The sequence below is a fragment of the Pelmatolapia mariae genome, linkage group LG23, assembly GCF_036321145.2.
Source record: "Pelmatolapia mariae isolate MD_Pm_ZW linkage group LG23, Pm_UMD_F_2, whole genome shotgun sequence".
Classification (NCBI taxonomy): Eukaryota; Metazoa; Chordata; class Actinopteri; order Cichliformes; family Cichlidae; genus Pelmatolapia; species Pelmatolapia mariae.
Genome location: NC_086246.1, coordinates 10,551,210 through 10,576,569, shown reverse-complemented (window position 1 = coordinate 10,576,569; position 25,360 = coordinate 10,551,210). Strand labels below are relative to the sequence as shown.

The window sequence follows — 25,360 nt, the reverse complement described above, 5'->3', positions numbered from 1 at the left end:
TCTCAGCTCACCAGAGGTCCCGCTGCAAGAGTATTCTCATATATTATTCTCAGTATTCAAATCAATACTAATTCTAATAAACATAAAACGCTCACACGCATGCGGGCCCAACAACCAGGCCACGCTGAAAATGAAAAAGACGAAGACAGATAAACAGAAATCCCAATCCAATCATAATTTCCAGGAAGCTTTAGTTCCATTACTGGGAGCTCCGTACTTTGCTGCAATCAGCTGAATCAGCACTTCCCAAGGGTTATTTCTCATAAGGCTTGTGTAGTGAGCGTCAGGGACCTCGTAAATATCCCACATGCACAGGCAGAACAACACAAGTCTTGCCTCACTGCACAAAATATTAATGGAGGCCCGTTCTAATCAGGACTTTTTAATCCATTGGTAGAAAATGTTTCTTTCTACAAAATGAATCCTGCTGCATCATGTGTGAAAGAGGCCTCACTATTAAAGAGCAGGCTGACACACAACGTTACCATCACTGAGACAGAAGCAAACCTTAGGTCCAGCAGTTCACTCCTGCGTGACCTTTAGAAAATGAGATATTTCTTGTTCTGACACTTTCCATAACAGATTCCTTTCATGCCCCCTACCTTCTCCTAGGGTGAGGGATGTTGACTCTTCTCAGAGACAAAGACAGGGGAACCGGAGACTTAGCGCCCATACAGATTAAGTCAGTGCCAGAGCAAGAGGGCAGAGGGCACTCAGTGCTGAAAGAGGATTGAATAGAATATATACCAAAGTAAGCCCTGGTTAAATCCTTTGATGGATTTCATCTTGGGGAAAAATAACAAAGGCTTCTGATCAGTGCAGGCTTAAAGGAAATCCATTACGGAGGACTTGACTTCGTTAGAGCATGTAGTGTGCATATAGCGCTGTGCAACTGTAAAACTTTTATTGGAATCATGTGTTCAGCTCAGTTGATATCCAGGGAGACCTGTGTCAGACCGTGTGTTTCCCCTCAGACACGTTGCCAATTATTGACTGCTGGAATCTGTCCATGGTGCTGAAATGACTGGCCTAAAGACTTCATTCTTTCCTGTTGCCTGCATGGAGCTCAGTTCATATTTTCAAAGTCACACTGCACACTGCAAAATAAAGGCCTACCTGTAACACGTGTCTTTATTGATGCTCAACAGAGCAAATCTCAAGCCTTTCATGAACATAATAGAATTATTAAAAATACTAAAAAACAAACCATGTGGAATAAACATACAGTTACTATTTAATTTTGTCACCGTGTAATCTGGACGGGCATTTGTCCTTTATAACAAATGGGAAAAATACAATTATTATCCTGCGTGCTTACATCATTTCCGCTTCAAGTCTCAATATAATTCCATTTTTAATTTAATTCTTGTGACTTTCCGCCAGCAGTTGTTTCCAGGGCACTCAAATAGCGCATGTGTGTGTGTCTGTGTGTGTTCGTGTGTGTGTGTGATTAGAGATGCGGTTGCGTCACCGACACGGCAGCCGGGACAGATGACTGGCGCAGATGTTGAAACAAGGCAGCGACAATAAAACAGGAAATTGTACTATTTGTACTTCAAAATAAAAGCATGAACTCCATGTGATTTCACTCATTGGCACACTCTGTGTGATTTAAGTACATCAGTACCTATAACAGGCAAGGAGAACTGGGTTATTGAAGAATAGGGATGGATGATTTGGGCTGATCAACAGCTTATAACAGGCCCAAGGTCTAAAATGCGTTAGCTAGTCTGTCTGGACTGAGTAATGAGTAATTTGTAGTTTGAGTGTAGTTTTGATGGACTGTTGCTGGGACAGTGTGAATAACCCTCAAACCAAAATGATACAGTGAAAAGTTTTATTTATTTATTGATTTAGAAAAGCAATATTCAGAGTTCAAACAAGCTGAAAGAAACACCAACAACATTATACAAGAAAGCATTAATAAAGAATGTGCAAAATATATTGCCTTGATATTTCTTTTATTTTTTAACTGAATATAGTCAAGCAATGTAGTCTAATTGGACCTTACCTCAATTGTTTCATGTTAGTTTAATATGGTAAAGCAATGTATTTTGAAAGTCGTGAGCGGAAGTTTCCCTCTTAATTGTCTGGCTCTTGCTCCTGGCTCTACTCTTGGCTAAGATACCGATCAGCAGTTGGCAGGACAGCCAAGCCCGAACGCTCCGCGAGCGGGGATGCGTGGTTCCGCTCTGCTTGGGAGCTGTTACTGCACGAGAGTTATGCCAGCACTTTGACACATTTAAGCTGAAATATGTTTGAACCTCTGAGGAAGCAGCTGGACTCAAAGTGACAGCCTTAAGTTTGAGAAGTGGAGCTGTCCTGGTGCAGGACGAGGCCGGTCAAAGCTTCCCTGTAGGAAGAGTTCTCACCTGCCGTCGGGACTTAGACTCCGGGCGATCACCCTGAGCTCAAAGTGCAGGATGAGACGGGGGGAGGAAAAGGACCCACTCGGACGTCACGCTACCGTTTGTGCCGACGGCGTGATTTAGGAGTTTTCCACCATGGAGGAGAAGTTCAATAGACTCATCTTCATCCCCATTGCGGCGGTGCTCTTCCTCATGATCGGCTATCAGTATGTGTGCCCGGCGGACAGCAACACCTGCTACTTCAGAAGTGACGAGAAGGGGCTCTTCCAGCGCTACTCTGCGGAGCTGGAGCTGGTTTACACGGAGCCGGAGGCGGACGAGGATCTCCCCTCCAAAATCACATCCAGATTCAACTTCACGGAACGGGACCTGGACCGGCGCGTCGACTTCAACATCCGCGGGGACGATGTGATGGTGTTCCTGCACATACAGAAGACCGGCGGGACCACGTTTGGGCGGCACCTGGTCAAAAACATCCAGCTGGAGCAGCCCTGCGACTGCTTGGCCGGCCAGAGGAAATGCACCTGTCACCGGCCCGGGAAAGCCGAATCGTGGCTCTTCTCGCGATTCTCCACGGGCTGGAGCTGCGGGTTGCATGCAGACTGGACCGAGCTCACGAGCTGCGTGCCTGTAGTGATGAACAAGAGGGACAAGAAGAACACCCCAAAGAGCAAAAGGTGAGGGCTGACCTGCTGGACAGGTGTGATCTCGTGTTTGTGAACGTGATTTGATTAACTTATTATTTCATCAGTGGATCCGTTTGCTCAGCTGATATGGTCACGGTTATGGTTATTTCATTCATTCATTCATGTTTTAACTGCTTCTTAAACAGACAAATTCACTCAACCAGCTACCTCTTACTTGTATGTCAACCCACTGTATGTGCTACACATAAGTGAGTGAGGCACACTATCACTCTTGAATCACTTGTTCATTGTGTTAATAAGCCAAACAATGAAATAGAAATAAAGTCTGCTTATTAATCTATTCAAGTTAGCCATAGTCTCTCCGACATATGTATGCAACAGGGCACTGATTGAGTGATTGATTTCTAATTTATTCAACCTCAGTTATTCAGATTGATTCACTCATTTATTCACTTTAAGCATTTGGCTCTCTTATCAGCTTAAGAATGAATAAATCAATGAAATAAATGAATTAATTTGAAAATGAAACTTAAAGACATCTCTAACCTCTCTTTCACACTCACTCACTCAATCAGTCAGTAAAGGAGGACAAAAGAATGAGTGCATGCATTATAAAGCCAATCAGTCAACTGTACTCTAATACAGTCATTCATTAAGTAGGTAAACAAAAGGGCAAATGGATAAGTGACTAATCAGGCTAAACTAATGAGTGAGTGACTGAACAAGCAAGTGTTAATAAGGTGGGCCTTTCACAGTTTGTTCATGTTTTAAGCAATTTATTGTCAAAACCTGACGATCCTTTATGTATTCACCTTGCATATTTTTCCTACACATTTTTTGACACTCTGCTAAATACCAAACTGAGTGAACGTGTGAGCTACAGTCTTGAAATCTGTGCAACCTTCTCAAATGGAAATACATCATATTTAACCCTCTACCTAAATAATCAAGACAATGGGTTTCCTTGGAAATGGTATGGCAGCCAGTTAGGTGCACCTCCCCAATAAAACAAATTCTGGCTTTTGAACTGAGTGCAGTGACTGCACGTAGACAATCGTCCTTTAGTTCCGGGGGTATTCATGAGATTTAAAAAGAATTTCAAATTCTGATTAGTCCACTAGACAGTTTTCCACTTTGCCTCAGTTCATCTTGAATTAGTTTTAGCCCAGGGAATTTTGCACGAGTCAGGGGTGAATTACATTGAGAGAAAATGCTTTTCAGATGTGTTCCAGAGCCCATGCAGTGATTTCCATTAGAGAAAGATTTCTGTTTGTAATACTCTCTTACAATGTCCACAGTTATTTTCAAATCACTGTATTCTTTTGTGTGTTTTTAAATGTGTTTGTAATTTTATAGTTAATAGGCTAAGATATGCATTGGGACAAATAATTATTAGATTCCTTGTTGAATTTGTAAGTTTGCTCATTTACAAAGAAATAAACTCTCTTCATGTTTATGGAGAGAGGCAGAATATCAGCCACAAATGCAGAAAAAAAAACACATAAAATTGCTATCATTGCATATCATTCAATAAAATAAGGGTTTGATCCCAAAGCAAAACATGACTTAGCACTTGGTGAAGAAATCCTTGTTGCCAAGGACAGCGGTAAGATGTGTCTTGTAGTTGGTCACCAGGTTAGCAGACATTTCAGGAAGGATTTTGGACAACTTTAAAAAGACTTTTAGTTTTTTGGCTGCTGTTTGGCAGCTTGAAGCTTCAGCTCAGCTGAAGGAGGAAGGTTCTTGTCAAAGATTTTACTTGGCCATGTCCACTGGTCCATCAATCTGGTGAAGTCATTCTGCACCCTTAGCAGAAAAACAATTCAATTCAAATTTTTATTTATACAGGGCCATATTACATCAACAGTTGCTTCAAGGTGCTTTATATTGTAAAGTAGACCCTACAATTATACATACAAAGAAAAACCCAACAATCACATGACCCCCTATGAGTAAGTACTCTGGCGATAGTGGGAAGGAAAAACTCCCTTTTAACAGGAAGTGACAGTATATGGTATCACAATGAGATAGATGGTAAGGTGATATGTTAAATCACCAATCATCAATATGTTAAATCTAATCCAAACATGGCAGATCAATTTGATGCCAGAGAGCTCCATTTTCTCTGGTGGGGAGGTTGGAATGGAAGAAATTGATTCTGTGGCAGGTGTGCTTAATACACACAACAAGCTGCGATCAGGAGTATTGATTAACTGATTGACTGTTTCTTTTTGTTTTTGAACATGTAATGATCTGTAATTGATTGATACTAATGTAATGTGGCCTTGAGAGTCTTTAAAGGCGCCTATAAAAAAAATGTATTATTATTATTATTATTTTTATTTTTTTGCAAGTTGCAAACTTAGAAATTCAGAAGGGGATCAAATAATTATTTTCTCCCACTGTAGATCTGCTTTGCTTATCTTGAAGTGCCAAATCAACATTGTAGGTCATGACACCAATTCTCCTTATTGGCATGTAATGCAGGGTATAGGGCTGATAAAGCTGCAGTGTCAACATGAGCACCGCATTGCATGTCCACTCCAGCACACTTGTAAACAGCTGAGCAGACAAGCCGCTTCCTCATCCGGAGGTTTGTTTCAATTTGCTGTAATTACAGGAGCAGCACAGCTAAGCTTAAGGTAGTAAATCACTTAAGAAGGGCACGGTCCTCTGAGGTGTTCCGGCTGCGTGTTGAAGCCAATTTGCTCTGCAATTGGTTGAGAGAGCAAATCTCCATATGTTACTGTGAGTGTTAAAGGGGCTAGACGAGGACGAGGAGTGCCTTCAAGAATCCTCCAAATCCATTAACTGCTCTCAGTGGCAGCCATCAGACTTAATTTAAGGCTTTGAAATAGTTTTGAGGAGTCACCTCAGAGCCAAATCAGCACTATGAGTGAATCAACAACACTTCAGTCAACACTTGTCAACTCAATATAATAGCTAGAGAAAAATCAGCACTCATTAGCGTTGACATTCAGCTGGCTGGCGAGGTGACTTCATGTTTAAAGATGGAAACAAATCTGGTTTATGCAGCCCTTTCTATTTAAAATAGTCATTTTATATTGTGTTGTGAGTAAAAGAAAACAGGAAGTGGTAGATGGGAGATCATGCTTCCACTCATGGAGATAATGACTGTAAAATTAACACTTGTGGGTGTCAATTATTCTGTGGCTCATATGCACCAGACAATCGCTGATATAGGACACCAAAGTACCTCGGGGGACGAGCTCACTGGTAATGTGACATTGATCCATGCAGAGAACCACTCATTCTGCCATTCCACAGCAAGGTCAGAGGTCACTGCTGCTCCTGAGTGGCTTTTAGAAATCTGGCATCTTAATAAGGATCGAATCAGCGTCTGCTGTCTAATGGCATTCAGTGTGCTGCTGCAATTTGCTGTGTGTATGTTCTAGAAGAAGGTATCAAATCGGAGCCAAATGCACCATGAGTCACAACTCAGCTTATACCCGTGAATTTGTTGGAAGAGTTGTGAGTCATAACTCACTTAACAGCCACAAATCTGTCACCCGAAGTTTTCATTTCCCGCAGCATAATGCTTGCTTGATTTTCTGTCCGCCACCTTTAGGAAGAAATATTGGGGAACCATTACGCAGCGCAGAGCGCCGTGGAAGGAAAGGAACAATTAAGGGAAGGCTTTCTGTCGTTTTAGATTAAAGCTGCTGAATCGCAGAGTCATCTGTATTGCCACCAGGTTTCATGCAGCTTTATCAGAACTGAAAGGCTCTTGTCTTGTCACTTCAGGCGATGCAGACCATTCATGATGGACTGTGACGCACACAGCGAAGGCAGCAGGAGAAATAGAACTGAGTCCATGTGTGTGTTTGCGTTTTTATAGAGACGTGTTACGACTCATCTTAATACGATATTTAATGCTACTCTGATCCGTTCTGTAAGATCATCCTGCCTCGCTAGATTTATTTGTATTTCAGCCTTGATCCCTGTGTTCTAAAGAGAGGTTAAACAGTGTTAGAGCTGTTTTCCCAAATATCTGTAATCCTCGCTGCTTTATACTATACCGAAGTTAGGGCATAATCATAAGTAGCAAAGCACTCAAAACGTTTTCCCTAGTCTGACTGCAAAAGAAAATCCAACTTAGTCAAAGCATGTTGATATTAAAGTCACAGATAGCGACGAGAGTGCAGACAGTCAGTGATCAAACATCCTGGGAATAGATGAAGTCCACTTTTATCTCAAGGCTACATTAAGCAGGATGTGATGTAGTTTGCAGACAGAGACAGACAAAAACACATAACATGTGGTAAAAAGTTTATATTTTATCATTTTCTGCAACTTTATATGTTTCAGAGACCTTTATTAGCTTGATTTTTTTTCATCAAGGTTAAGCCTGTGCTTTTGTACCTTTTTGGCTTGTGCACCTGCCGTGTATAGTTGGAGGGTCCGTGCATAAGTATCATTTATCTGGAGCTGATCTCATCACGTCCCAGATGAGCGGGCATATCCTGCTTCCATTGTTTAACTCCTGCTATTGCAAATGTAGATTAACCCACATCAGCTTGTTCTTCAATACCGATGCCGCTTGAGTGGTCATAACTCTTTTCTTGAGTTGTTGTCACATTAAGTGAAGACATGCAATTCAAAGTCGTAAGGCATCAGCTTGCTCTGTTATCAAAGTTTGTCAATGAAAGCTTTAAAAGGATGTTAGAAAAAGGCTTAAAAGGAAAAAGGAAGGGCCAATGTAGAAAATCCAGGAACTGCCATTCTTCTAACAGCCGCTTCAGGCTAGTCAGTCCCCACAGACTCGCAAATAAGGTTTTGTATCTAGTTTGTTGCCTCTTTCCTGTTTTGTGCCTTTAAATTTCATTGAATTAAATTTTCCAGCATTTAATGGCTTTAATTAAATTTAGACTTAAGCAAAGTCCTTGTAGAAGCAAGTCTTGCAACTTGGCAGCCATATGGAAATAGCTCTGGTTAAGCTTATAAGACTTGATGTTTACATCCCTAAGAATAATCAGCACCCGTGTCTTGTGTTGTAAAGGTGGGAGGGGTAAAAAATTCACCAGGGTCATCAGAAGGGCACTGTCCTTCATGAGTTTCTCGTTAATAAGCCTACGAAACTTCAAGAGAGCATTACATTAATACTTGGCATCCTGGGCGCGCCCTCCTCTGATTTTACCCCTCACGTTGGATATCTTGTGGCCTAGTTAAGAATTTTTTCCTCTTCTTCCAAAGGTACTGCTGCTTCTTCACTCAGCAGGGTGTAACAGTGACTTGATGGTACAGTAAGTTGAAAAGCCCATCTTTGAACCCCCATGTTCTCCAGGAGTCTGGTTGTTGACGCGGCCACACACAAATCTGCTGCATCCCACCTCTATAGGGAGCACTTGAGTACACCAGCTGCGTTGTTCTGCCTCTGCTGCTGTGTCTGTATATTTTAGCCTTTTGCATTTATGTGCTGCCCGCTGCAGTCTCCTTTAGCTCTGTGTGCAGGGACCTCTACAAGATTCACCACAAGATCTGTGAGTAGTTGTAGCGATCTCTGGTGGAAAAGAGTTTCTGCTCCGGATCTGCTCCTTTGTCTTTCAGTGTCCAGGAGGGCAGCTTCCACTCTTGCAGATTGTTTTGATATAACACTTCTTGGTCTTACAAACAGGGTGAACTTTATAGGACTAGGCTTAGGTGAGGGCATTGTGGGTACTTGTCCTTCCTTCCAGGATGACCATCAGTTGACTTAGGACCTCATTTTGCCTCCAGCTGTATCACCCTTGACAACGGCAATTATATTTCCATGGCATATTTCATTATATATAAACTCAATGTGCTTAACACATAAGATACAAACTAAAGAACCTGTGTAGGTTTACAATGGCCTAAGACTGTGAGAATGGCAAAAATAAAACATGAAGAGAAAATACAGCTGTTAGGTGTAAGTCTGTGCGGGGAAAAAAGGTTTTGAGTCTGTTTTTGAATGTGTGCACAGATGCAATTGATCTCAGGTCAACAGGAAGCTTGTTCCAAAGTACAGGAAGACAGTAACTGAAAACACCTTCATCATGCTTGGATCTGATTCGAGGAAGATTTAAAAGATCTCCACCTGATGACTTGAGAGACACCGTGGTTTTTTAGCCAATTAATGTAGTGAACACCAGGTGGATCTTCTTCAGTTTGCTGGTTTAGGTTCTTGGATATGGAGAGAATAAGATAAGGCATGGATAAGCTAACTTGGATAAGGCAGCTTGGATGATGAAGCTCATTTGACTTCCATCTCTCTCTATGTGAACCAATGGTGTTTCACATTTTCCCATTTCGTCCATTGGGCATTATTCTGGTTAAAAATGTTTTTCTTAAAAATCACACAGAAAGCAGTTTCCTTATAGACTGCCATTATAAATAAGACATCAGTGAAGCTGCTGAGAGGGCTCCTCCAGTTGCTACCAAGGTCGATTGTCTTTTTCAGTCCATCAACATTTCATAGACTGAAGGTTTGCATAATCTTTCCACCGCCTGTGAATTATTTCTATGATTTTGTCCCAGTGTAAACACAAGGGTGGCTCCAGCAGGTGAGTTCCTTTAATAATCATTGTTTTTAATCATTTTGATTATAGAGCTGCTTTTGACTATGGTGGGAAAACTTTCATATTAATAAAAAAGAAAATGGAATGTGGCAACTGTATGAATGTGGCCCCTAAGGTAAAAACCAATGCATTTGATAACTTAACTACAGTTTTATTTTATCAGGTCATGTCATGCAAAGCGACTGGTTACTAGGCAAGAATGTATATGTCCACTGAAGCTTCCCAGCTTTCTCTAGCTGACTGCATAATGAAACATATTTTGGTCTCAGGGGATTTTGAAATGAGGTGAAGTGTGTCTAAAAATTCTTTGCTGTACCCTGAATGTGGAGAATATTTCAGGGCATGTTCACAATCTACACCTTGGCTGTGTTGAAATCGGTCTCTTTTCATGGTCACACAATTCAGTGATGAAATATCTTCTCTACCTGGATTCTTCTTATTAATGTACCTCGGGAATATTTTGCACATTTGCTGTGTGTTGTTGGTCCTGCTGGTATGTTCTGGATACAGAAGCACCATCTGTCTGCTTTTGAGCAGCACTTCATAGTCACCTTGAAGTCACCTCTCTCCTACACACACTGCCAGTGTGGAAACTAATAACACAAGCAAATACATAAACTACAGCAGGGTATTACAGAAACTTGACCATACCTGCACTGTAATAGGTGGAAATGTTTCATATCTGTAATTATCATTTTATTCTCTTTATGCTGCTTCATTGTAGGTTGTTGACATATTGAAAGATTTTTCAGTGAGTGAGTAAAAAAATCAACTAAAATTAGAGACTGATCACTAATCAACTCCTCATTTTTAGGTGAGTTGGCATAAATCACAGGTTCAGTGTTCAGCTATAGGGATGCATCATGCAAACAGTTTTTCTTGCTTGTAAGACCAGCAGCAAGCTGGTGACAGTGAATTTGATAACACACAACACAGCACAAACACTCCTTTCACAAAAGTAGAATATAATGAGAACTATGATTGCCATTTCCCGTTTTTCTTTTCCCCCATCCACCCCTGACTTAATCTAAGCAGCATACCCAGCTATCCTTATGTCTCGCAATTTCCCTCTTAACACGTAAAACTTACATGGCCACTTCAAGTAGTTTTTGATAGGCACACCACTGCCAAAGCCTCCTTCAGGGCTGTGCTCACAGCACGGGGCTATAGCATTCAGATCGCAGCGGGGTATGAAATTGCTGTAAGGCCACATGTCAGCCCTGCTTGAATTGCCGGGCAGTCTTGCTCGTCCTCGACTCCTGGCCTCACACTGAGCAGTCAGAGAGTGTAACCTTACTACTGACCTCATTATTTCAGATTTAAACAAAGAATGGCCAGAACACAGATGAGCCAGGGTTTTAATTAGGATTCTATACACATATAATGTGGTCTTAGCTATTAATCTGGCAATGGCACCCTATTACTGATGGCCATAATGGCTTTAAAGGCTTTAAAATATGGAAAGACAAGAAACAGGAAGTTGACATGGTTTAGTAACCAAGAAGGAAAAAAAGTAAGAAAGATTTGATCAAAATACTGAAATACTTTATTATTTATGGAAATAATAGTCTATTGGGAGAAAAACGTCTCTTGACATTAATCTTCCCTCACAGTGGCAATGAGTCAGAGAGCCTTATGTGGAGATTTCAGAGAGGGGTGTGTATTATTGAGGTTTTCTTTCATTCTGAAGGGGGAGACCTTAAATGTCTGTGGGCATAATGCTGTCTTTTTACTGTCAACCTTGCCTTTGACTGTAATTCAGTGTCTATGCTTTCGCATGAGGTCAATTCAGGCTGCTGACAACAACACAGCTGTTAAAAATCGGTGTGACAAATGCAAAAATAAAAGAAAATGAGAACTCCAGGAGCCAGAAATCATAAAAACACTCCAAGTGGGTGTGGGATGCCTTTAAATGACAATTTGTAACTTTTTAAAGACAACAACGTTAATTACACCAGATGAATTTAAATAAAGTTCATAGTCAGTAAAATCTACTTCTGCGTTTAATTTCATACATACAATTTACATCTTCTGGTATGACAGTAGCTTATAGTGGCTAGTATTTATGAGAAATATTCCTGTATATGTTATCTGCTTAACTTATTAACTTAAGGTTATTAATCTGAAGCCAAAAAAAGCTAGCACTGGCTGGTGTGACAATGCTAGTTTGTGTTACTGTTATAGTACAATTTAAAACAATGGGGGAGATAACTGTTAGGAATGCAAAGTTGGCAGGCAGCATACCCGACAAGCGACTGAAGAGACAAACAATGAAAGTAAAGGATACTGTTGATTTAGTGTTTTTTAAACATTAGTGGGTAGTCTAGGCAAGCCAACCCTGGAAAGTTCAGGCATGACAATTCTATGATTTAATTTTAGACAATAAACGTCTATGGCGTTATTTTTGTGCCACTATTCTGTCAGTTCAGCCTTATATATTATGTTTAACCCAAGTGACCACCCGGTCAGCTAGTGGGTAACAGGCATCTCCGAAAAAGTTAGAGCACTTTTGCAAATATGTGATGTCTTGATAAATCGAGCAGATATTTGAAGTTTACACAGCACCATTCTCGCATGAAAATATCTTAAAAGTTTATTTTGTGACCCAGAAAGAGTAATATTTCAAACTCCGCCACTCTGTGTTCCTCCGCCACTGCCTCGTTTGAGTTTTGGATGAAATGGAAGCAAGCGCAAATGCAAAAATTGAGCGAGAGGGGCTGCTATTGTGTGTGTGTGTGGATAATAGCAAACACTGAAATACATTTTTTGCACGCAGCAATGAATTTTGTTCACTCAAATTTAGCTTTTCTTCGCTCAAAATAAATTTCTCCTCAAAATGCAACACTTGCACCTGCAAATTTTTTTTTACGTGCGCTCAAATCTTTTTTTACGTGTGCTCAGAATAGTGGCACAAAAATAACGCCATAGACGTCTGATGTATGTTTCTGATATTCGTGTAAAGTTTGATGCCCCTAAGACTATTATGTCTACTATCTTTTTTGTTGTCTTTTTTTTGTAATTCTGTGTGACTAATTTTAAAAAATTAAGAGATTTTAAGTTAGGCACTTACGAGATAAGTGGCATTATTTCATACGAAACTATAATCTGCCTAAATGTTACACTGTATCCTTGAAAGAACAGAAAGATACCAGTCTGAAATGTAGAGTGTAGATTTTTGCACACCTCTGTATAGGAGACATTTCACAACTTCTAATTCGTCACTTGCTGTGGGTGGAAAAGTAGATGTACAGTACCTGACACCAGAGTTTTATTTTTAGGAAAGGGTAAACGTACAGGCCGTTTGGGAGATCCTATGCTGCAGCCTGATATTGTGATGTAGGCTGACAAGGGATAAAATCTCCACAGGTTTAGCAGTGAGGGTTTTTTTTTCCTTTGCAAATTCTTTCTATCCTTATACAGCTCTGACTAGCCTGTGGTGGCGGCAGACGAGGTATATGACACCAAGTGTTTGATGATGAGGTGTAGACGCTTGATGCGCTCAATCCGAGGTATGTGTTAGCGTATGTCTTTTCACACTCATGACACAACATATCCTCACCAGATTCTTAGTGACGTCTGTCTGCATTCAAAATATCACATTTTGAATGACTTGTCAGAGGGTGATTTATGCCCTAGCCTGTTATGCCAGTATCATTGTAAAGGTGACCTCAATCACATGCTTTATGATTCAGGTCACATTTACAATATATATTTTTTTATTTTATTTTCTTTTTTCTTTTTACCAAACTGTTGACCTGTTGATATTTACTCTGATTACTTATTATGCTTTATTATTTATACTTTATTTATGATTTATGTATAATTTATTGTTTTAAGTCTTTAACAGATCACTGATGCATTTGACATCTGATGAAAATCATGTATAACTGCCTTGAAAAACTGCAACCTTATGGCCCCAGTATACGTGTAACATTGGTTGCTTTGCTTGAGGAAAGTTACTACAGCTATGTAGCATTTACACCAGTGCTTAGGGTGTGGGTAACTGCAGCAGTATTCTCCTGAATGACAGGTGTCACTTCTCAGACAGCATCTTATCTCAGAGAAGTAATTCTTGCTTCTCCATTTTCAACTGGAAAAAAAATTTGACAAGTGCCAATCTTCCCTCCCTGAGCCTGGTTCTGCCAGAGCTTTCTTCCTGTAAAAAGGGAGTTTTTCCTTCCCACTGTCACCAACTGCTTGTTTAGTAGCCTGGTTGTTGATTAATATCTAACCATAATAAGAGAGACACAGAGAGTTACACAAACAAGTATCTTTTGTATAGAAATTTCTTTTATGTGTAAATGTCTGGTTTAAATCCTTCTCCTAAAAAGTGCTGTAAAGAAATAGTGTTATAGTAGAAGGAAAAAAAGTAAAATTGTCCAAATTCTGAAAAAAATCAAAGCTTTCACTGCACTCTTTAAGGCAGTGAGCAGTGTCCTGTATTTTAGTGAGAAATAAGAGATATTTCAGAGGATCTTGGTAATCTTCATACTCCTTCGGGGGATTAGGGGCAGTCGAAGACAGACTTTATTGTGGGGGAGGGGGGTGGGGATGGGTGGGGACTGGCTGTGTTTTGGTGTGTGCTTAGATTTTGTTCAAACAAGGGAAAAAAAATCAAAAGCAGGAAGTTTTTGTTAAAAAGGATTAAAATCGGTTAGATCTTTTGGTATAAGACAGACGAGCCAACATGAAACTGCTAAATTGTTTAGGGACTACACTTCATATTTAGTCCTTTTTACTTCATTTAAGTATCCTTTTCAAGTGCAGTCTTCCTTTTATCCCTACTCATGGACCGAGAGAACTAGCTGACACCTGACAAAGCTGCAAAGATTAAGATGTCAAAGTAAGGTTGAGGCTAAGACACTATAATGACTAAATCTGCACATGCCAGGTAAGTGTGCTGATGTCCCTGGTGCTATTCTTGACATGGTTGTGTCTAAAAAAGGAAAAAGAAAAGAACCCTATGGAGAATTACATCTGAAAGGCAGACATTTTTAATTTTTTATTTGTTGCAAATATAAATTTATATTGAACTGTTGATTACTCAATTCAAATATAAGTGGCCTCCAGCTCTTCAGGTAGTCTATCACCCAGTTTTTAGCAAAACCACACCTTCATACCCGGCTTGCCTGGACACCTCGTCTTTCTCCATCCCCTTGTCTCCACACCACCATCCCTGAGGCTTTTTTTATTGCTGAAAATAGCTTTTGATATCTCTGACCAATGAAGATCACAGTGCAGCACCGGTCTCCTTGCCCATCTCTTCTCTCCTCAAGCTCTCCCTCTAAATCTATGTTCTGTATCAGTTATCAAGCAGTGGTACCTGCAGATACTCTCCACAACTGGGTAATGTTTTGGAGGGGAGAGTGCACTTCTGAGACACCATTTAGTGCTCAAAGAGAAAGTTCTGTGTGTGCTGTGCTTGGTGGACGGTGAACCCGCTGTGCTGCAGATGGGGACAGGGATCATTTTGCTTGTAATTGGGACACAAAGATTAAATTAGTACAGAAGAGTGAAAATGGATCCCGCTTGACCTCTTGGTCCAGAGCCTGATGAGATGAGATTTCTGTGGTCTCAGTTCATCTGAGCAGCTTCACTCAATCATCTTGATAACGTGCCCTTTACCTCTGCCCTCTGACATTCCTCTTCTAGTTGTCTAATTGCCAGCCTCACTTACTTGTTCCTGGATTTGCAGATATCCGCTGTCTGTAGTGGGGTTTTTCAAACTCTTCTAACTTTTTCCTTCTGCTCTTCTGTAGCCTTCCATTCACCAAGAGCCAATTTGAGAAAGAATGACAGCTAAATGCAGCATTAGCTGCTGTAGACATTTATATACAGGCTTATTCTGGCCTCATAAAAAAAATCTAAGGATTTTTTTCCATGGGTGGGACTGGGGAATTTATTTATACAGTTTAACACTCAGATTATCTTCTTCATTGGGGTTGTTTAGGTTTGTTTTGACAAGATTTTCATTATTTGATGAATTAATGAAAGAAAAATATTTTCCACAACCTCTATTTGATGTTATTCTGACTGAACTACAAATACAAATTTACATTAATTTATTTGTATTAATAAATCCTAAACTTGGATAGACAGCTGGGTGATCTTCTATGTAGCTGGATTGTGCTATCATAGCAATCTGTGATAGGTAGTAACTGATACCATACGTCAGGGACAGGGTGGTGGATGGAAATAATGCGCACCGATTCATACTCCTGCTATGTCATCCAAATAGAAAAAGTAAATGCACAAAGAGGAGTTTATTTCCAACTTGTAGCATGAAAAGAAAGGAAGTAGATAATGCAATAATGAACTTACTTACTGAAATTACTTACTGACTAGTAACCACAAGTTACTATAAACACTAATAACTAGTTGTTTCTTCTCTATTTACTCAAATCATAATATTGTTGGCAAATCAGTCAATTTTAGCATTTAAAAATGACTTCTGGAAAGATCAAACTGAAATGTGGAAGACAGCAGGAGCGTATGACTAAGGATGGCGGTGGCTGAGGCCATGTTAGATCCCTTGGGGGCAAAGAAACACCTTTAAAATTGATCTGCTCCAACTGCGTAAGTTATCAACCCCCGGGCTTCAGGAGCGAAATTGTCCTGCCCTGTGCTTGTTTTAAGAGTCACTTCTTCTCCCATCTTGGCTGATAGAAATACCTCAGAAAGCGATACTTCATTCACAGCGTGTATTGGAACAGTACGAAGTTGAGCCGTAGCAAATACGAGGGTCTCAAATACAACATAACCCATTTTCAGGTTTTAAAAGAGAAAATAAACAAGATTGCTGTCGATCCACACAGCTTCTCTATGGGCTGGTTTTTCTGTGGCATAAAAAGCTTCCATCAAGGCTTTTATCATGAGTCTGATGGCGTCCTTGATGGTAGTGAGTGAATTAACAAGGCACATATCGATCTTTTGCTGTGAGTTTCCTCTGTAGCTTTTTGATGATGATTTAGAGAGTAAGAGAGAGACAATCAGGAAGAGAGATGGAGAGAGGGCGATCAATAGTGTTTGCAGGTTTGCTGTGTGGGGAAAGGTGACAGGCAGCGACGAGGACATTGACAAGGTGTCAGATTGATCGCCAGCAAAATACGACAAGCCGATTTAATTTTGCCTTCAGGACCAACATGCATGATCTCACACCCACTGTTGTGTGTTGGCAATGACTGAGCTATTATTTGACCGTAGCTTCAGGTAGCTTTGTTCAAACTTCTCTGAGGTTTGAATGAGCATCAGGCTTTGGCTCGATTGATCGAGAACCTGAAAACACTGAAAATGTTCAGGCCTGAAAGATTTGACACATGTGGAATTAACCAGGACTGAAGGCAGACGATATCTGATATAAATGGATGATAAAGAAGAGATCATGCTGGATAGAACTAACATGCAAAAGCAATGAGCATCACAGGAAAAGGTTGGAAAGCTAGAGTTTCTCAGCTCTGTATTGCAGATTATAGAATGTCAATTACTTGGAAAAAATAATCATTGGCAAGACTATGTCAAGTTTAACTAATGTTAATGTTAAGTAATTGGTGCACCTAATACTAAATGTTAGGGGGTATCTACAAACATAGAGCCTGTAATCTCAGGTATCAATCAAATAGCCACTAGGACAGTCATTGCATTTATAAAGAAGCTTTATTAAACACCATAAAAAAGGGTTTATAGTTCAATTCAATACAGTTTTATTTATACAGCGCCAAATCACAACAACAGTCACCTCAAGGTGCTTTATATTGTAAGGTAGACCCACAATAATACATGCAGAGAAAAACCCAACAATCATACGACCCCCTATGAGCAAGCACTTTGGCAAAAGTGGGGAGGAGGAAGCAATAGTATATGGTATCACAATGGTAAAATGACCAAATTAATACTATCCTTAAATGACTGTGTGAATTGCCAGTCTTGGTAGCCAGGGATCAGCCCACCAGGAGCTCACAATGCACCCGACCCCTATGGTGCCTCCTGCAGGTGGGGGGCCCATGTCCCTTTTTCGGGCTGTGCCTGGCCGGGCCCCATGGACGCTCGCAACAGACGCTCGCCCTTGGGCACCCTCCCCGTGCCTGGCTCCAGGGCAGGACCCCAGTAACCCTATCCCTGGCAGGATGAACTGTTCCCTTGATGGTCTTCTGATAGGGGTCTTCTGAATCGCTCTCTGTCTGGTCCCTCACCTACGACCAATTTGCCATGGGAGACCCTACCAGGGGGCAAAAGCCCCCAGACAACACAGCCCCTGGGATTCCTGGGAGACACAAACCCCTCAGGTAGTGATTCGCGGAGGGGCTACTCCTTAATTCATTTCACATTTTCTTTTATGTGAAAAGAAAATGATCCCTTCACTCTGCAGGCCTCCGAATCTCTGCCGTTGTTTTAACCCTTTTCAGCTAATTATGTTGGTCCTCTGTCCTGTTCGCTCTCTGCCCTGTCACAACTAGTGGACAGAAAACGTTAGCTCATGAATGCAGGGAAACATTTATTCTAACAAATGAGTTAATATTCCCAAGTAGCCAAAACAAATTTACTTTACTTCAGCTTTCAACAAATCCTCTTTAACAAGACCTTCCGTTTTAGAGTGAAATGTTTCTACTGAAAGCACTTTAGCCACTTCAGATTCAAAAGAACACTTCCTATGGTTGAGGTCATGGTTATTTTCTGCTTTCATAAACGCCATAAAATGCTCGATCAAAGTGAGAGTTTCTGTTTGCTGCATGAGAAGACTCCAACTACACACCCAGTGAGGAATCATTCTTGACCTTCTTCGCGTGACCCCCGCCTCTGTCCCTGACACGAGTAAGCAGAGAGCTTTGACATTTACTGCTCTTTGTCAATAGGTCATGATGAAAGCACAGACACACAAAGGCTGCTTTGCATGGACATTTATTGATCTGGCTGTCTTGTGGTTAGCTGTACAGATAGATGATAGGCGCAGGAGGAGGAAAAGGCTGAGCTGTTTTCCAGGAAGTACAACAAAGGCTGTTTTTGTGAGGCGCTCTTGTGTGCCCATCCATCTACTGCTGTCTGTTCAACTCGGTAAAGATGGCAGAGTAATTCACTTAGCTTGCACTGTGCATGGCTATTATCTCTGGATGGTGTGTCTGTCTGCGGGTGTTCTGCTGTGATATCATTACACCACTCACTTAAGTATATATCACAACTGATTGATATTGCTGTCTGGCAATAATTGCTAAATTGCTGACCTTTTATGGCTGTTTGGCTGTGCAGTCTTTACTCTGTAGCACAAATGCTCTCTCAATTAATCACATTTTATTCAGTTTAGCATTGAAGTTTAAGCTATTACAGCTGTACAGATGCTCTTTTTACATCCGGTATACATTAGATCCAACAGTCCAGCGTTCTGCTAGTACCACGTCCTGGGACTCATGTGGATGTTACATTGGCAAGAGATTCAGACGTCAGATTATTCCAATCAAAAGAATTCACTACCACCTTTCTGGCGAGATAAACTACAAGATGTCTCCATCTTGTAGTCGGAGCCTGGTTCTGCCGGAGGTTTCTTCCTGTTTAAAGGGAGTTTTTCCTTCCCACTGTCACCAAAGTGCTTGCTCATAAGGGGTCATATGATTGTTGGGTTTTTCTCTGTATGTATTACTGTAGGGTCTACCTTACAATATAAAGCACCTTGAGGCAACTGTTGTTGTCATTTGGCGCTGTATAAATAAAATTGAATTGAATTGAATCCAGAGGCCCTTTGTCCATACCTCGACGATTCAAAACTGTTTTCACAGCATTCGAGGAACCTAAACGATATTTGGCATCTGGTTTTAATGTTGTGTTGCATCACCCAAAGAAGTATTTAATGCTACAGTCAAACACTTCTGCTTTTCTTTCACTAGCAAAATGAGATGATATCCATCTCCTTTTTATTAATTCCTTTCATAACATCACTGCAGTCAGCTCTCCTTTCATGATAGGTGTCCTTTTTTGATTTTCATTTTGTCCTTTGTAAAAATGTAATCAAAAGTATTTTTCTTGAAGGACAATGACTAAAAATTAAAAAAAATATGAAAGAGAAATTTACAAAAGCTCAGTAAAACAGGAATGAAATGTATAATGTCTTGAAAAACGTGAAACAAAGGCAAAATTAAGCAGAGAAGCTTAGCGCGTGAGGGCTTGAACAGTATAGAAAGCACAGAAGATATTAAGGGCTGTGTAAAATAACAACATAAATAAAAGAAATTTGAGCTGCTAATGATAGAACAGCCACATAAATGATTACACTTTGCTACCCTTCCTAGATGGCAGCAAAAATCCGAGTTCGTTAGGATAATTTTTACCATTGCAGTATACACTCAGTACTGCAATGGTTTCGTGTCTGTACACTAGTTTCATGTCTGCACGGGGCTCTCTCCACGTACTCTAGCTTCCCCCCAGAGTCCAAAGACGCAACTCTTTTATTTATTAAAAGAGTTTATTATTAATTTTTTATTATTAAGAGTTTATTAATTCTAATTAATTGGCCTTAGGTATGAATCGTCTCTTCCTCTGTGTTAGCCATCTGTGATTTTTAGATCTCAGAAGTTGTCGGCTGTCACTCAGGGCAATTTTCAGTGTTTTGTTTTATAAAGAGGCTTCACAATAACTGTGAAGCATTTCAAGCCTGACTGATAAAAACTGTAACTCAAATTAAAGCACCATGTGAAATGTGTGTGTTCCGGCACTGCTTTTATTAGCACCAGCATACTAAACCCACCTTCAGCTAATCACGCAGTCGCACACATGCACACTCATATACTACACTATAGAAAGAAACACACAAACCATAAGGGATTATTACACCTGCAGGGTAACAGTTGGTTCAAGAAAGGCACATCAACAAGTCATAAGACCAGTAGATGAGGAAATTTCCTTTTGCGTTATGTGCTGAAACCATTCCTGCAAATAGGTTTAAAAGAGAATTTTCCAGTGCAGCATTGCTGGTAAGTGTCCTTGGAGCTGAGTTGTGTATTTGACTGAAACCTCCCAGAAAGTAAAATTCAGCTGTGCGGAATGAAAGAAAGAAAATGTTCCGCTTTTTATTTTATTTAGGCCTTATGTCAGGCTTCTGCATGACATGGTAAGGTCATGGTGATCTGTGCACACAAGACGAACGTTTTCAATTTCTCCTTTATCTATGCTGTTTTCGTTTAGAAGAAGGAATAAAAAACTTTTTGAAAATGGCTGAATTTCTCCTGCCGATGACTCCCTCAGTCACCTTGTTGTTATGCTGGTCATCACTGAAATCAATAGATAAGAGCAGAAAGCTGTGTTTGTTCGCTGAAAGGCTTCCGTGCAGCTAGGTTACAGCAATTTTTGAAACGCTGTTAGAGGCAGATCAGAGACAGGAAAGGTGCTGGAGATGAAAAAACTCATTACTAGAGGCAGGAAGGAGCAAATTGGTGTGACAAAAACAAAAATAATTCCACATTTGCAGGATATTAAATGCTATGCGTGCTTGGTTTGTGTTTCTTTCAATGTCATTATTCTCTAACACCCTCAGACATACTCAGTGATGTTTTTCATTTAAACCCTAATCAGACTTTCAGTGCACTCCATATACTTCCAACGCTGTGGTATCTTTTTTCCGCTCATATTTCTTTTTAACTGTGGCAGGATATGAGAAATTTGATGTATAGTTTCATCCTCCTTCGCTGTGCTGAAAATGTGACTCGCTGACACGTTTCTTCAACCTTAGTATCTTTCTCTGAGTACTGCCTGTACTCAATACCACGTGCTGTTGTAACTCAGTTGAAGTTTGAGGTTTTAAAAGAGAATGATAAAAAAATATATCTATGTAGTGGTTGAAAAAAACATCATAAACTGTGAGCGGATCAGCTGAAATATGAATTTTTGCCTTGTCAATATGCAAATATTGAGTTATAGGCAGCAGGTGGTTAGTTTAGCATGGCATTAAAACAACAAACAAAAAGCCTGATTTGTGGTATTAGGGGAGGTCACGTTTATGACTTCTTTAGCTTGTAAACCTTCTTTATTATTTTTCAGCTATGCTAATGTAAATATTGGCTTACTTTTACTCTTCTTTTTTTGTGCCAGTTAGGCTACGCCCACACATACACGGTCATTTTTGCCTGTAGTTTGCGTGAAAGACACCAACTCGTTTGCTAACACTCGATGCCGACTGGAAATGGAGACCTTTGAGACCTTCAAAGTAAAAGCTGGACCTTTTTAAACATGTTTGCTCCACGTTCACTTAGTGAACTTTATGTATATACAGAAATGAGTGTGGGTTCAGATTTTTTATCTACCTCTTGGAAAAAAGGAGCCTGGTTCTGAATGCTGTTGGGTACCTCCTCCTGTCATATGTCCAATATTGTTGGGTCTTCACCTTGGAATTCATTTTTAAGCTAGTGCGATGTGCATGCCAAGCACCTCGTCTAACGTGTCTCTTAATCTGTCCCTGCAGGAATTTCTACTACATCACTATGTTACGTGACCCTGTGTCACGCTACCTCAGTGAGTGGAAGCACGTGCAGCGTGGGGCTACCTGGAAAACTGCCCTCCACATGTGTGACGGCCGCCCTCCCACTCAGGACGAGCTTCCTGCCTGTTACAGCGGTGAAGACTGGACAGGGGTGCCCCTTCCTGACTTCATGAACTGCCCTTCGAACCTTGCTAACAACCGGCAGGTCCGCATGCTGGCAGACCTGAGCCTGGTGGGATGCTACAACATGTCGTCCATGAGCGAGCTGGAGAGAGGCCGCGTGCTGCTCGCAAGCGCCAAGTCCAACCTACGCAACATGGCCTTCTTTGGCCTGACGGAGTTTCAGCGCAAGACGCAGTATCTGTTTGAACGGACGTTTGGCCTGCGTTTCATCCGGCCCTTCACGCAGATCAACAGCACGCGAGCTGCTAGCGTGGGAATCAGCGAGAAGGTGCGTTGGCGCATCGAAGGGCTCAACGCCCTCGACATGGAGCTTTACGAGTATGCCAAGGAGCTGTTCCTGCGGCGCTACCAGTATAACCGCCAGAGGCAGCACCAGGAGGAGCGGCTCAGGAGACGGCAGGAGAGGCAGCAGAGACAGCGGCTGCACAGGACCTATTTGGCTGAACTCTGGAGACTGGGAATAGGAGGAGGAGGAGCAGAGGAGGTGGAAGAGGAGGAGCTGGAGGTGAAGGTGCTAGAGGAGGTAGCCACCACAGAGGACTATGGCAGCCAGGTCGTGCGGTGGTGAGGAGAACACGGGAACTGCAAACACTTCATCGGTGACTGACGGCTGGTTGATTCATTGTGCTTTACTCCCCTCCCTCTGTCTCCCTCCGTCTCGCCTCTGCTGTGAATCTGCCAAAACCTCCTGCCCTCCCAGCCTCATAGCGCTTTGTCAGACTGCCGAATGGTGTCTTAATATTTATGATGGATGTATTTCTCATGGCGACATTTTGTATTTACATTTTTTTCTTATGGCTATTTTTGGCACTGCAGTTGTGAAATTGATTTATTTATTTATTAGCAAGTGCTCTGAGTGTTCTCAAAGCAGCAAAAATGTTTCTTAAACCATCGTTAGAAGAACTAAGTGAAAAACAAGTATTCATTAAGGAGGCCCATTTTAGTAAATTTCAAACTGGTGACTGCCTTGTGGTGAAGGATCCTCAGTGTCATGTGTGTGATCTTGCGCTGTGTTGAACAGTGAAATCTTGTAGTTAATCTGTGGTGTTTGGCTTCATAGGAATATCAAAGCACAAACCTGGCAATAGTCTGCAGTGTGTTTTCTTCTTTCCGACTGATTAAGCTGCAATATAAGAGAAACAGTCGAAGCAATTTCTCGCAGGAAATGTGTTCAATAAAAATATGCAGCAGCCAGTGATGTTAATTTGTACCTGATGGACTCTCTGTTATGCATGTGTACATGCAAGTGTTCTTGCCTTGCTCCTTTTTTTCACAGCATGTTCTCACCATAAAAATCTGAAATCTTCCCTCAGTGTGCCGACTTCTTCCACCACCATGCACGCACAGATACAGTGACGCACGCTGATGAAGCTTTTTCTCAAGGAGAGGAGGAGAGCTGTAGGCCTGACAGACAGGCTGTCAGAGCCAATTTCAGAACTCTTACATCACAGAGACAGAACATTGGTATTTCCACCATTAGGCCATTGATTATGGGGCTCTTTGCTTCCAGATTGATCATTTAAAGTTCAATTGACCATGACTCCGGCACAGCACAAAGTAACAAAAACCCAGCAGCTTGCTGAACACATTTTCCTCCCTAATTTGGCAAACATGTTGCTCTGCTGAAGTTCCATTTACACTGCAGTAGCCCACATAGCAAAATTGGTATGGCCCAGATCTGGGCCACACAATTTGCTTACACATGGCCACATACCGCAAAGAATGACGGCCCTTTGGTGGCCCAGATCTGGCTTTGCCAGATCTGGCTTTGCCAGATGTGGCCCACACATAGGCCAGCACAAGGCCATTTGCAGACACACTGGTGGTCCTGTGCTGGCCCATGTGTGGATTACCTCTGGCAAACCAGATCTGGGCCACCAAAGGGCCGTCATTCTTTGTGGTATGTGGGCCATGTGTAAGTTGTGTGCAGCCACGGGTCAGTTGCAGACACACTGCTGGCCCTGTGCTGGCCCAGAACAGTTTCAGCTCTGGCCCCAGATGTCAGCCTAATGTGTACCGTAATCAAGCCATGTAATAACAACATGTGCCAGAACATAATAGTGCAAAAGTAACATGACGAAACTCTGTTCAGACAGTGAATGGACTGATTCTTAGATAATGCTTTACTACTCTCCTGTATTACTCAAAGTGCTCCACATTCACCCAATCACACACTTTCTCTAAACTGAGTGCTTCCTAACTACATTTACACTCTTGACACGCAGACTGGAGGAGCCAGGGGTCTAACCACTAACCCTCCGATCAGTCGGTGATCTGCTCTACCTCCTGAGCTACAGCCACCCACTGGCAAAGATGAGTAAACCGTTACTAGGTTTTGGATAAAGTGTACACTCACAAACCTGTCAAACCTGCATTTGAAACGTTGGCTACCATAGCAGTACAGTATTGCAACATGGCATTTGGGTTTTCTAACTAAAATAGGAAAATAGGAACATAAATAGTGCCATCATTGCCAGACCTGGCCCACATCTGGTTGACTTACACCCCGCCATGACATCAGTCAGTCAGAGGTGCCAGCTTGATGCCGGTTCCAGGGAAGACCTGTTTTCTATGAGCCTGGGCCACATAACCCAAACCACAATCAAGCCAGACATGGCATGCCATGACAGACAGTGCCATCTATGCCAGGCCTGGTCCATATCTGGATGACATACGTCTTATCGTGCCAGAAGTCAGCCAGCAGTGCCGGCTTGATCGTAGATCCGGGCCAGACCTGTCTGCTATGTGGGATACTGCTCCATGCAGGTGTTTTGTCTATGAGAAGGCAAATGAGGATGAGGAGAAGATCAGTCAGGAGGCAGAAAAGGAAATGCCATAGACAAAAATAGCCTCTTTATTCCCAGCTGTAGCCTCAATTCTACTTGCACAGCTTGTATGAGAGCAAAACAAAACAAAAAACATGTTAGTGATGCAGGATTTTTTTCCCCCGTACAAAACCAGAGGACTGATGGCTTCCTTAACATTTACAACAAATAATATCACGAATTTTAGGCTTTCTTTGTAAATGTAATCTCAGATATAAATCAGGAAAGGGAACAACAGCAGAACAACACGCTGTATCCAGGAAGAAGCAGCAATAGACAAATGATGTAAAAGCTTCTGTGGAGGATGTCTTTGGGTTGACTG

At 41.4% G+C, this 25,360-nt stretch overlaps 1 protein-coding gene across 1 annotated transcript; it reads left to right on the top strand.

Annotated features, from left to right (window-relative positions):
* The first annotated feature begins 1,992 nt into the window (after nt 1-1,992).
* On the top strand, nt 1,993-23,520 carry LOC134621018 (heparan-sulfate 6-O-sulfotransferase 3-B-like). The gene is made up of 2 exons (XM_063467409.1): nt 1,993-3,046; nt 22,013-23,520. Exons 1-2 carry the CDS (start codon nt 2,505-2,507, stop codon nt 22,779-22,781), a joined length of 1,311 nt encoding a protein of 436 aa, XP_063323479.1. The 5' UTR covers nt 1,993-2,504; the 3' UTR covers nt 22,782-23,520.
* Nucleotides 23,521-25,360: the final 1,840 nt, after the last annotated feature.